General features: G+C 51.5%; 2 protein-coding genes across 2 annotated transcripts; one reads left to right on the top strand and one right to left on the bottom strand.

Annotated features, from left to right (window-relative positions):
* Positions 1 to 1,450: 1,450 nt before the first annotated feature.
* Positions 1,451 to 2,107, bottom strand: IUM83_05633 (uncharacterized protein; the record flags this gene model as incomplete). The annotated part of the gene is made up of 1 exon (XM_067929780.1): positions 1,451 to 2,107. One exon carries the CDS (start codon positions 2,105 to 2,107, stop codon positions 1,451 to 1,453), a length of 657 nt encoding a protein of 218 aa, XP_067798088.1.
* A 6,866-nt stretch (positions 2,108 to 8,973) lies between these two features.
* IUM83_05632 (Lateral signaling target protein 2) lies at positions 8,974 to 11,679 on the top strand (the record flags this gene model as incomplete). Its single annotated transcript, XM_067929779.1, has 2 exons — positions 8,974 to 9,105; positions 9,214 to 11,679. The coding sequence occupies 2 exons, from the start codon at positions 8,974 to 8,976 to the stop codon at positions 11,677 to 11,679; spliced, it is 2,598 nt and encodes an 865-aa protein (XP_067798087.1).
* Positions 11,680 to 11,841: the final 162 nt, after the last annotated feature.

Genomic DNA, 11,841 nt, shown 5'->3' with positions numbered 1-11,841 from the left:
CAGCTGAATACGTAGTACGTTTTGGTTGCAGAAACGCAAGACATCACACAATCAGATCACTTAACCTTAGAAGCTTTAATAAACTTGTAGTGTCTGTGACCTGTGTCACTCAATTCTGAGGAAGATATCCGCGGCAACCGTCCTCGTTGCACAAACATGGAATACGTTCCTGCCTCCAAACACTCATCATCATTGAGATTGCCATACCACATATTCAGCAAATTGTTTGCCAACCTCACCTTGAGACCTTTGCCACCAGCAATGTAATCAAACGTGATCTCGGCACCAGCGCTAATATCCGATCCCGCAAATAATCCATAGCGTATCTCACCTTGAATCTCCCAGCGCTCAACAACACAATTCGGGTGACAACTATGATTGATGAACCGAGAAAGGTTGACATAGTGCCGTGCATCGATGACTTCACTTGGCGCAGCTGCCATCCCGTAGTAGTTGGTCGCCCTATGGGCGAACCGCTAAACAATCCTCCGTACATCAGTTAAGACCCACGACAAAACGCGCTACAGACCTTGGCTCGGCGCAGGTACTCCAGGCGACTTATGACCTCCCCAGTGTATTCACAGACAAAACTGCCTTCGGAGATGTCCTCGTGACCACAGTTAAACTAGGCTTGGCGTCCAGCTGCATTCGTTGATTGCTGATCGAAACCACCCGTGTTACAGTTCCCAAGAATACACTCCACTTGCATCTACAATGATTAATATGAGGAGAGGATGATGAAGCCCACATATAGCTATAACCTTACCGCTCGATTTTCGCAACCGCACGCATCCGATGGGTTTGGTAAGGCCGAACACCTACAAACCGGAATTACATCCTACATATTTTTCAGCATCAGAACGTGAGCTAGGTTTCCACAATTCCACTCCATCTAGTACGAATACCTGGCTGAGAATGCGCCGAGCTCGAAAGGGATAGCGGTTCTCGACAATCGGCTCATACTCAATGAGAGCTTGCAAAACGGAGCGATTATCAAAATGCTGGTTCCACAGACATTGTTAGATGTCAAATGCTATTTGCTTTGACTACTCGACTTACCGACGAGCGTTGCCATCGCGTATGACTCCATCGTGCCGAACTATCGCGTTCCAAAACCGATCCATCAGAGCCTGTTATTTCGGCATGATTCTACTGCTTGCGAAGCAAATTGAACACTGATCTGCTAGGCATTTGCTGGTCTGTGATAGCAATGATCGCCAGCTACTCCCCAACAGACAGAACGTAAGCAGACCAGACTATTCATGCAACAATACTAGCTCCCAAAAAGCAAGTCAAGATGCAGCAGACAAATCCGCCCAAGAGGTCACTGCCTCTGGTACATTTTTTTACTCAAACTCAGTGGGTGTTGCACTCATTACCAGCAACACCGTTCCTTTTCTCCCATTTGTTTGAACCCGGCGTTCTTCCTTTCATGCGCGGGCACGCGCGATCACGAACGAGCCGCTGCAGCACGGGTGCGAGGAGCCGTATCCGTAATGGCAGAACCGACGCTACCACCATCGCCGTTGTCTTCGCCAGCACCCTCGCCGTCGTCGTCCAGCTCCATTTCCAAGGATCGCGACTTGAACGCGCGTCTTGCTGGCTCACGAGAGCTTTTGCGATTGCGGACTAGGGCAGCACACTCCACAACGCGATCCGTCGCACCTTCTTCCATCTGGACGCTTCCCTTCGGGACGTCGGCATAAAACCCCACATTGTGAACTTGTTTAAATTCGTTAACAGCTCCAGGACGGAACTGCATGGGAGGCGATCTAGGAGACCCGATGCGCTTCTTCGCATCCCAGACCATCACCTGCGCGATGAAGTCCTTCCTGTTGACGGCATTGAGGTCCGCCAAATCCTCGCGAACATCCTCAACCGACGCATGGGCAAGGAAGTCGACAAGCGTAACCCGTGTTCCGTTGTCGGCCGTAAGTCTCTCAGCGCTAAAACAGGTCAACTTGACCGTTAGCTCCACACCAGCGGTCGGCGCGTGATCCGTGATGAAATCACGAATATCCTCGACACGCGTGAAATAGTTGGTGGTCGCTTGTTCTTGTTGACGGAGAACTGCGTCGCGAATGCGATCGAGGAGGTCAGCAGCCATCGGGGGAGTTTAAAAAGTCGAGTTGATCAGGGGGGGGGGGTTCTTCAGGGAAGAATTGGAAGTGAACGTCATCGTAACCGGACCTCGTCGTGCAATATAAGTCAAAATCATGCTTCCCCAAAGCCCAACAATGTGCTTTTATCATCTTCATTTTTTTTTCTACGACCTTCGCGTCTAACACTCCTAACCACGTCATTTCGATCTTTCTCAGCGTAAGATCCTTAGTTGCACAAACATGTTTAGTCCTCCGAGGAGCAGCAGCTGAAGACGCAATGTCAATTAATGCCGAACACATACTATAGCTAACCAAGCGATAGATACGGCTCACCTTGAATGCGATGCTGGATGAGTGAGCGCCTTCGTCAAAGCTTGCACTTACTCACCTGCGTGGGAACAGCAGCACTTCTGGACACGCAAGCAAAACTTTCCCACTAATTCGTCTAGCTAGCCAAGTCAGATCACATTCAAGCTGAACTAGTAGTACAGACTGAACACGTAGGACACATCATATCTACATGTTCAGTCAAATGCGATGACGGAGCCTCCGTCGAACGGAAAATTGAATGCATGACTGACCCGTCGAACAGTCCTTGGTCTACGCCGCAAGTGGATCGAGCTAGCATCAGCGCGTCTAGGAATACCTGTCAAGCAACGCAGGCGCATGCATAAGCCTACCAATGATGCACCAAATACATGTACTCCATCGAAAAGGGTTTTATATCTATCTATCGTTTTAGTCTACCCACTACTGCCATTGTACTCGGATCGGGTCTATTGTGCGCATCGACATGTCCGAATGGATATTGTGCGTTCCATTCGAAATTTCCTTGATCGTCTAAGTGAATCGAGCAGCCAATCGAGCAGCCAATGCAACATCCTGTCATGCGGAATATTCTATCCGACAGTAACCACCACTCCTGCTGTACGAACACTGTGGAATACAAGCTCGTCGATGCTCCGAACGCCGCTGAGCCGCCACAACAAACGCGCGCCTCCATACGGGCATTCATGCATCGCGAGACGGAGAGAGAAGTCCCTCCCTTCAACTAAGGCAGCTGCCAATGAGCAAATAACCGAGTGCTGTCGTGGATCACACGAATTATCCTGCGAGTGCACCTTCACTACAACTTGCCCCACCCGATGCTGCAGTCACTACGGCGGCCGAAGGGGTCTGTCTTGAGTACCCGAGCTTGTAGTACGCAAACAAGCAATGGTACACCGTGTTAGTTGCCGTGTAGCAGCCTCCTCCATTGTCCACTCCGCGCGGTGCGCACTTCAACATAATGCGAGCACCCCATTGGTTATTATAGCTCAATTTTGACCACTCACAGCTACGCGTTGATTTACTGCCGATTCCAGCCTTTCTCCAAATCGCCCGCCTGCGGCAAATTTGGACGGAATTGACAATATCCATTTGGTCGCAGTAGCCCGTGCACCGCCGAATCGCCAGGTCGCGCACCGTATTAGCACGGTTGCCTGAAAGCTTTTTACGAGATCCGACTTTTACGCTTAACACCTCACAGGTCCCCAGTATCATTTGTAGTCTGTTTAAGCACATCAGCCAGTAAAACAGACACGACTGACTGCCTGGCAAAACGGTGTGACGGATGGGACACTGACGCAGCTAATTATGTTATTTTCCTACGATTACCCACACTTCAAACTAATTCTGAGGATGTCCGCAGAGATAGCGCTCCACCACCACGCTAAAAATAACCCTCGTGCTAACGACATTTTGGCCGGTAGTCTAAGGGATCCTTAAGCGTTGTCCACTTTCTGTCATACTGCACGCATACTGATTGGTTGTTAACCCCAGGTAAATTTCACTTTTGTGGGCCCCAGGAAGTGCTCTGATAGATAGAAACCCTAACCGATTTTGAGAACTTATATTTTGCCCCTGTAAAAGGGTACTCCCTGACGTAAAAAAGACAGGATTATAAGGGGGCTTCGCCCCAATTATGGATTTCATTTGCTGTCATCAGTCAATTATGGGAGGCTCATCTCAAATCAAGGAAATCCATTATGCGCATCACAATATAGCGTATTTATGGAAACCACCATATATTATTAGGAATCACTGGAAATAATTCTCGTACTGTACTAAAAATAAATAAGTAAGAAATCCCTAACATGGTGAAAGACGGTGCAGCATGTTTGGCTCGTGGAGGTGAGTCTCTGTTACAAAACGTAGGTCTTTCGGTCGTTAAAACCCCCAGAAGACAGACTTAGCAGGGAATGATACCGTGGGACTAAGTTTGCGGGCTATTCATGGCTCTTAAATGCACTGGTGTCGATTTAATTTTAGTAGATTTTAGTGCCTTTTTCAACCCCTCCGACGGACAGTTACCTCCCAAATGGGTCGTATATGGAACAGATCGGTTTTATGATCCGACGGATGTCGCACCGATGATCGGGTGTGGGATCGGGAAACTAGGGATGGAGAGTGGCTTAGGGCAGGCAGTGTTGGGTGCTGAATCAGTCGAGAAGTTGTGTCAAAGGGCTCACGTGACATGGTGGAAGGCGCTAGAGCAATCGAGAAGGACGAGCGAGCGGGGGCCGTAGTGCTGGATGGCGAAGGTACCCCTCGAGCTAAGAACGTAGCAGAAGTGCCTGATGATTGCGACGGGCAAGCGGCCCGGCCAGCTGAACTCACGGGCAGCAACGCCCCGAGACGTGCTGAGCGTACGACGTGTTTCTTGAAGGGGTACAAGTACACTCGCGTTTGGGCTTCTTCGCGGAAGACAGTTTGTCGGTGTTCTAAGTACCGAGAGAGCTGCTGTGGAAAAATGGAGTTTACGATTGCATCATTGGGCTACTCGTGTGTCCGGGCGCATACGTGCAGCGAGACAGTCGTAGCTAGCTCCGGCGCCAATGTAGAAGCTGAAATGAAGGCCCAAACAGACCTCATTGCGATTGAGCATGTTGCATGGCCTGTGTGTCGTGTCTGGGAGGAGCATCAGCGCCGCTACTACTCAGCGGACACTCATGATGTCGTGTGTGGCCTGTCGGAGCAGCAAGTGATACGGCGCGTGCACCATGCAAGAAACCATCGTTTATTCGGGTAACGTACACGGCTCTATCGAGATCCCGTCGCTCTCACTAGAGCTCGACGAGGCGCTGTGACGTTTTTTTTCTTTCAATTTCACTGTATTACACCAAACCGTGACGACTTGACTAAGCCTACGCGTCTTCTGGGTTGGGTGCACCCTGCCTCCGTCGGGCAATGAAGCAGTACGCTATACCAGAGGAGAAGTGCCTCATTGCCATGACGCAGGGTGTGTTAGACGCACTGGCTGTGATTCAGCATGATCAAGTTGAACGGGGCATTAAGTGGGTAAGGCGTGATATCAAGCGGCGATGCACTATAGCTGGGGTGGCCTATTCTGTAGGAAAAGGGGAGAGTTCTGTATTTTGAGTGCACATGGCTTGAACAGTACTCCATTGATGTCTGAGATGTGTTTGGGCTGGACAACGAACTAATCGCGAGGACTAACATTCCGCTCGAGCGGTTTAATCGCGAGTTAAACAGTAGGTTCCCAACGCCTCATCCCTCTGTGGCGACATTCGTCACGGTAATTAAGACGATCTCACACGAGTATGTGCGTCGTTTTGCTAACGTTCCTCGTGGTCGTGGCCGTTCCCGACGAATTGCTAGCGAAGTAATCCAGCTTCCTGGAGCCATCGACATTCCTACCGACGAGGAGATGGCTGAGGATGTGACTCCCTCCGACACCGCCACTGGTTCAAGCGCCACTGTCACACTATAGATATTGTTCGGTAGCCACTAGCACGTTCCTATAATGCAGCAACTTCCCCAATACACACTTGCTTCACCGTCAAATCGATCAGTTCACATGCCTGATCCGCATTCCTGATCGTGAACAAGATCAGGTCGGTGTACGAACCAAAATAGATTCTTCCCGACGGACAGTATCAATTATGCTAAAAGATAACACGCACAGCTACTTCAGCCACTTCGCGACCTGATACAGGCACTCAATTTAGCATTGTAAATCGTAGTCTGCCTGTCTGGGAAACGGTACACAAAAATCTGTGCGAATGGCGTCGAGCGCTGCCTTGAGCGAGTGGTTTTGGAGATGGTGCCACCGCACTCTGGAGGCATGGGCATCTCTTCACGTGGAATTCCAGGGGCGCTACTCTTCTCAGCGTCTTCTGCAGTTGCAGACTTACTCGGCAGAACTTAGTAGCTTCCGGCTGGTGGTAATTTGTTTGCTAACGCCATTGCCGTCCCTTGTCCTGAGTTTATTGAGCGATGTGGTCCCTCTGCCGCCAATGGAAGAAGGGGTGTCTCGGAACTGGTTCGTGTTTGTTCGGTCCTGGGTGCTCACTGGAGTGATCGGAGCGGGTGTACTCGTGCAGATAGGCCAAGGTGTGACCCAGCTGAAGATGACAACGCGACAGGTGACTTTCATCTCTCTTCTTGCAGCAACAATATCTATCGCGTTTGTGGCGTTGCTTTGCAGTCTGATCGTGTTTCCCCTACCGTTCGGGACCCTCGTTGCTGGTCCGCCTTGTGTCTTCGTGATTGGGGCGGGTGTCATTCACATATCCAAACCTCGGTTGCAAGCTGACCCATCGCTATGGAAGGAACTCAAGCGCCAACTTGATGTGTTTCATTGCCAGACAGCGTTGACGTTCATCTACCCACTTTATATATATGGCTACGTTTCTCTAACTGGCCTTAACCAGGCAGCGTTTGTTCTTGTGTCGCCAGTTATCCAGATCATTGCCAAGAATTGGATTAGCCGAAAACTCACGCATCACGACTACATGAAACCAGAGACTGTCGTTTTTTCAGTGGAGTTATTCAATGCGTTGTACTCCTCGAGCGTTCTTCAAGGCGCATCGTCCTGGAAAACGATTGTGATCATAATGGGCACAGATATCGTGCAGTTTGGTCTTGCAATGTTCGATATGATGAAACTTCTGGACGAGGTCAAATTGCTCATGAGAAGGATCCCGCGTGAGCACCCGCTCTCGAAAGAAAATTTTGTCCAAATAGCAGAACGCTTGGTGAATGTTGAAGCAAAGGAAGGGTCACCTCAACCGAAAGTCAACTACCCATCCAATTCAACAGCGAGTTGGCGAAAACACATCAAGGTGTGGGTGAAGTTCACCAACAATTCAAATACAGGATCTGCCACGCCACGCGAAGCGACCATGCAACTAAATAATGACCCCTTCACCGGGAGAAACAGGAGCTCAAAGTGGATTATATCTCACAAAGCGCGAGTCTTCCCAATTCGCCCACCACAGTGGACCAGACGCAACTTCCAGACCCATATAGGCGAGTATTCGGATATTGCAGCGGTCGAAGCTGCCTCTACCGACGAGCTATCACTTGGAATTGAGGTAATTTTCTCACGCAAGGAGCGCGCTCTATTTATTCAGAAAACCTCGCAAGTGTTGTTTGTAACAGAGTACGTCATGCTCGGGGAATACCTCGAAGTGGCCATGCCTATCATTTTCAGTAAGTAAATGGCCATTCTACCTTACACCGGACGACTAACCTATTTGTGTGATTCTATAGATTTGCATCAATGTGCTTTATTCCATATGCCAAATCGTGCTTATTACCCTTCGTTGGCAAGTCTCTCCAGCACCCAATTCTATGCGGGAGTATCTTTTAGGGTGGTTTACACTATGCTTGAGTTTGTTTCTCTTGTTGCGGTCACTACAATATTGAACCGGACATTGGGCTTTTCGACGTTGTGTCAGTTAGCATTCGTCCTCGAGAAGCAGGCAAGTACCCTTCAGATGAAGCTGGTCGGTGGGTTTGTCTACATCATGCAGGTGTCACTAAAACACGTCGGTAAGCGGATTTTAAATCGGGCAAGCAGCTTTGAACAATTCGCTATGCTAATAGCCACTGTTTCTCTCAGGGGCCGACTTTAGCTTTAAATTCTCGTGGTTGCATCCGGCGAAGACTATTTCCTGAACCAAAGAGGCTGAATAGTGAGACTCCACTTTGATTTATCAACAACCTGTAACAAAAGGAAATGCTGGATGAACAAAGCTTGTAATACGAACAAGCTACTGCCGAAAGGTTCAAACGCCAACCTCTGACTCATTTGTGGTCTCCTTTTTAGCGATGAACAACAGGACTATAACGATTGGTAAGCCCGACGCTTCCACCTCCGAATGCGAAATTCCGCTAATTCTAGTAGAGATCGCCCAACACATTCTCATTACAAGAATTTGGTCTTTCCGATCAAACTCCATTCACACACCATAAAAATGTGGTGTGTGGCAGCGTGGCGTTTTTGTAGGGTTGAATGAAGCATCAACTGAAGTATGAGGAATCGGAAAGAAAGCGTACTTGTACTAACATCAACGTTGTTCAAATTTGTCAAGAGTTTTGTACCTGGCCTGTGGTACATATACAACATCATCAAGATGGAAAAGCTGCAAGAAAGCGCACTGTGTCTGTGAAAATAATGGGCTATTACAAACGGAGGCAGTGGACACTGCAACTTTGTACATGTAGAAGCGAGAGTCCGTCGTCGTCGCGGATTGTCCGGGACAAGTAGCAGACGGTGGCAACGGTTGCCAGATCAACTCGTTCGGAGGAACTAACATGTGCGCGTGGCAAGCTCTTGGAAAAGAAGCGGAAGGTCATCGGAAATGCTTCAGAACACCCGGTCTCGGTCATGTCCGGAGAAGCGCGGCCGACTGAATTGTGAAGTCACTGGTAATCCACGACTAGCGCTTCTACATCCCACGACTACAAGCACGAACCTTTGATCGCAAGCCCGCTTCGATTGTGGCCACCAGCGCCAATAATGCAATGGCAAGCACGTCGAATGTATATGATACGATCCAGAGAGGTCTGGTTCTGCCTAACCATGGAATTCCGCGCCGGAAGCATTGAGCAAATAGCCCCACGCTCCCAGCGCTTTCGCGCCCGACTCTCTCCAACAACCGCTGCCATCCACCACGACTGGCGTGTGCCCATTGGAGCCCTTCGTTCCCGATCTGTACGTCTCGGGTACCTCACGCCTGACGCGAGTTCCGTTTCTCTCGCTATATAAATACCGGCGAGACTAACCAAGGTAAGCGCACCACGACGTGGTGGTGCTTTGCAGAGCACCATCAGTATCGGTGCGGAGCATTGGGAGAGGGCGGCGAGTGTCTCCATTTGGGTGAATTCATCTTCGCTACTCACTGACAAGCGCCAGGTGGCGTGCTTTGAAATCGACGCCCTCTGCTTCGGCCATCTGTGCCCCCAGCCATTCCGGGTGGTGGTCACTCATAGTCCACCACACTCGCTCTCTGCTTCCCGTGTGTCTGTTGCCGTCTTATCAGCGCAAGCAGGTCACTCCCAGAAACCCCGAGCACCGCACACGATGCCGTCGCCAGGTTCGCTGCAAGTGCTGGCTGGGCCGCTCGAGGTCAAGTTCAAGGCGGGGGCCTTCTCCACCTGGTCCGACAGCTTCGTGCGGCTCGAGGGCCGCTGGATCTGCGTATACAAGCGCGAGCGCGACTCCACGCGCCAAGGTGCAGTCGAGCTTGGCCTGGGCGTCAGCGTCACGGACATCTCGAACCAGGAGGCGTCCGCCAAGTTCCCGAGGCGATTCGACTTGACCTGCAACGGCGGATTGCTCCCCAAGACGGAAATCAACTTCCGCACCAAGTCGCGGAAGGACAGGGACCTGTGGGTGCAGTCCATCGCCACCAACCTGCAATGCCTGGCCAGTCCCCGGGGCCTCGACCCTCGGTTCGGGGTCCGGGAGCTCACCCCCGTCTCCAACAAAATGAAACACGACTTGATGCTGCACCCCATCCGCATCCGGTCCGACTTGACGGTGCGGTGCGCCACGGGTGAAGCGATCGTGACATTCCTCGTGAGCCAGGGGATCGTCTCGGATCGAGTCACGGGCACTGCGTTCTGCCGCCAATTGGTGGCCATGAACTTGCTGCACCACGTCATGTGGGACCGCGACTTCACCGACTCGCCCGAGCCTTTCGTGATCGTGGCGATCGACAATGATGCGGACGGGTTGGTGGACGTGGAGGACGACTACCATGTCGCCCACTTCTTAAAGTACATGGATTCGCGCAAGTTCTGGAGATACATTGCAAGCCCCGACGCCGTGGATGGGAGCTCGCTCACTACGGCCAGTAACGTGTCGAGCGGCAGTCGCCGAGCGGCGTTCCTCGATCGATCAACCAGCTCGTCGGGCAGTGGACGCGTAATTGGTCTCATTCCTGGTTCCGACGACGAAGGATCTCGCTTTTCCATGCTGAGCTCGAGCAACAGCCACAGCGGTATGCTTCCTCCGAAACCGGACATCCCAGTGGAGAAGAAGGCGAGGAAGTGCGCAGTCTGCACCAAGTCGTTCAACCCGCTGCGTAGACGTCACCATTGTCGCCAATGCCGCGCTGTTATCTGCAGCAGTTGCAGTGTGATCCGACGCTCGAACATCACCGCGGGCGAAGCTGCGGGTGAAGAGGCTACGTCACCTTCGCGAGTGTGCATCAGCTGCAAGCTCAGCTCCAATGAAACCTTCTTAAGTGACGTTGACGATCTGGCGAGCGGCGTCGCGCAGCTCGAGACGTCGGATAGCTCGAGTGATCTGCAAACATGTACGTCGTCTGCTAGTGACGGCATGGGCAACAGCGTTCGTACCAGGTCGAATGGTATCCTACCGAACAGTCAAGAAGCCCCGGACTCGTTTTGCATGCATTGCCAGAACGAGAACTGCGCGCCATTAACGGACTTCAACCAGATCTCCTACCCCGCAAACCGAACAAAGGTGAATGGATTCGTGAAAGCTAAGTTGCTGGACAACGAGACCGAGCGCCTGCAAACCGTCGACAGTCTCCTGGTCACCATGGCAGCCACGCCCAGCGCTACCCGAGTGCTTCGTCAATTCTGCAACATGGCAGCGATCGCTTCGCAATGCTCGTTCGCAGTTGTTGGTCTGCTGGACGCTGAGAACTACGTCTTGGGAGCTCAGTATGGCGTGAATCTTGGTGCTGCGGTGGCCCGGAAGAAATCCCTAGCTGCTCATACCTGCCGTAGCGGCACTACGTTGGTGTGCGCGGACATGACGCGCGACGTTCGTTTCCAGGAGAACTCGTGGCGACAGGAGAGTCTCAAGAACGCGGCATTTTACGCCGGCATCCCGTTGATCTTGTCGAATGGTCACACCGTCGGTGCGCTGGAAGTCTTCGACGCCCAACCGCGCTTCGAGTGTGGCGAGGTGATCGGTCAACTGCAGACTGTGCTTCGGGGCCTGCTCAACCTGTTCGAGGAGATCGTGACTGCTGCTGCAGAGGCTCAAGCTGCAGCCGAAAAGCAGGCCCAAGAAGAAGCGGCCAATGCACAAAGCAAGGTGGAGGCGCCCGCAGTGAACCCCATGGAGGCTCAACTACTTCAGCTGCTCTCGCAGACAACCACCACGCAGGAACAACTCCGCACCCAACAGGGCCAAATGGTCAGTGCCATCAGCAGCCACTCCAAGCAGATCGACAACTTGGCCAAGCAACTCGAGCGGATAGAAGCAACGCTAGCTGCCAAGCTAAACAACGAAGCCCAAGCAGAGTAGACGAAACCTAGGAAATCCTTATCTAATTATCAGGAGGCAATGGAATGAACACGCTTTTCACTGAAAGTATTGAGGTACCAGTGGTCTCTGCTCAACAACAGGGGTGGCAACACTATCGTTCATTATCACCAGCTTCAACATTCCTCGCCTTCGTTCAGCTTT

The sequence above is a fragment of the Phytophthora cinnamomi genome (assembly GCF_018691715.1).
Source record: "Phytophthora cinnamomi strain GKB4 chromosome Unknown Contig10, whole genome shotgun sequence".
In the NCBI taxonomy this organism is placed as follows: domain Eukaryota; phylum Oomycota; class Peronosporomycetes; order Peronosporales; family Peronosporaceae; genus Phytophthora; species Phytophthora cinnamomi.
The sequence above is the reverse complement of the archived record's forward strand: the minus strand, read 5'-3'. Positions and strand labels throughout refer to the sequence as shown.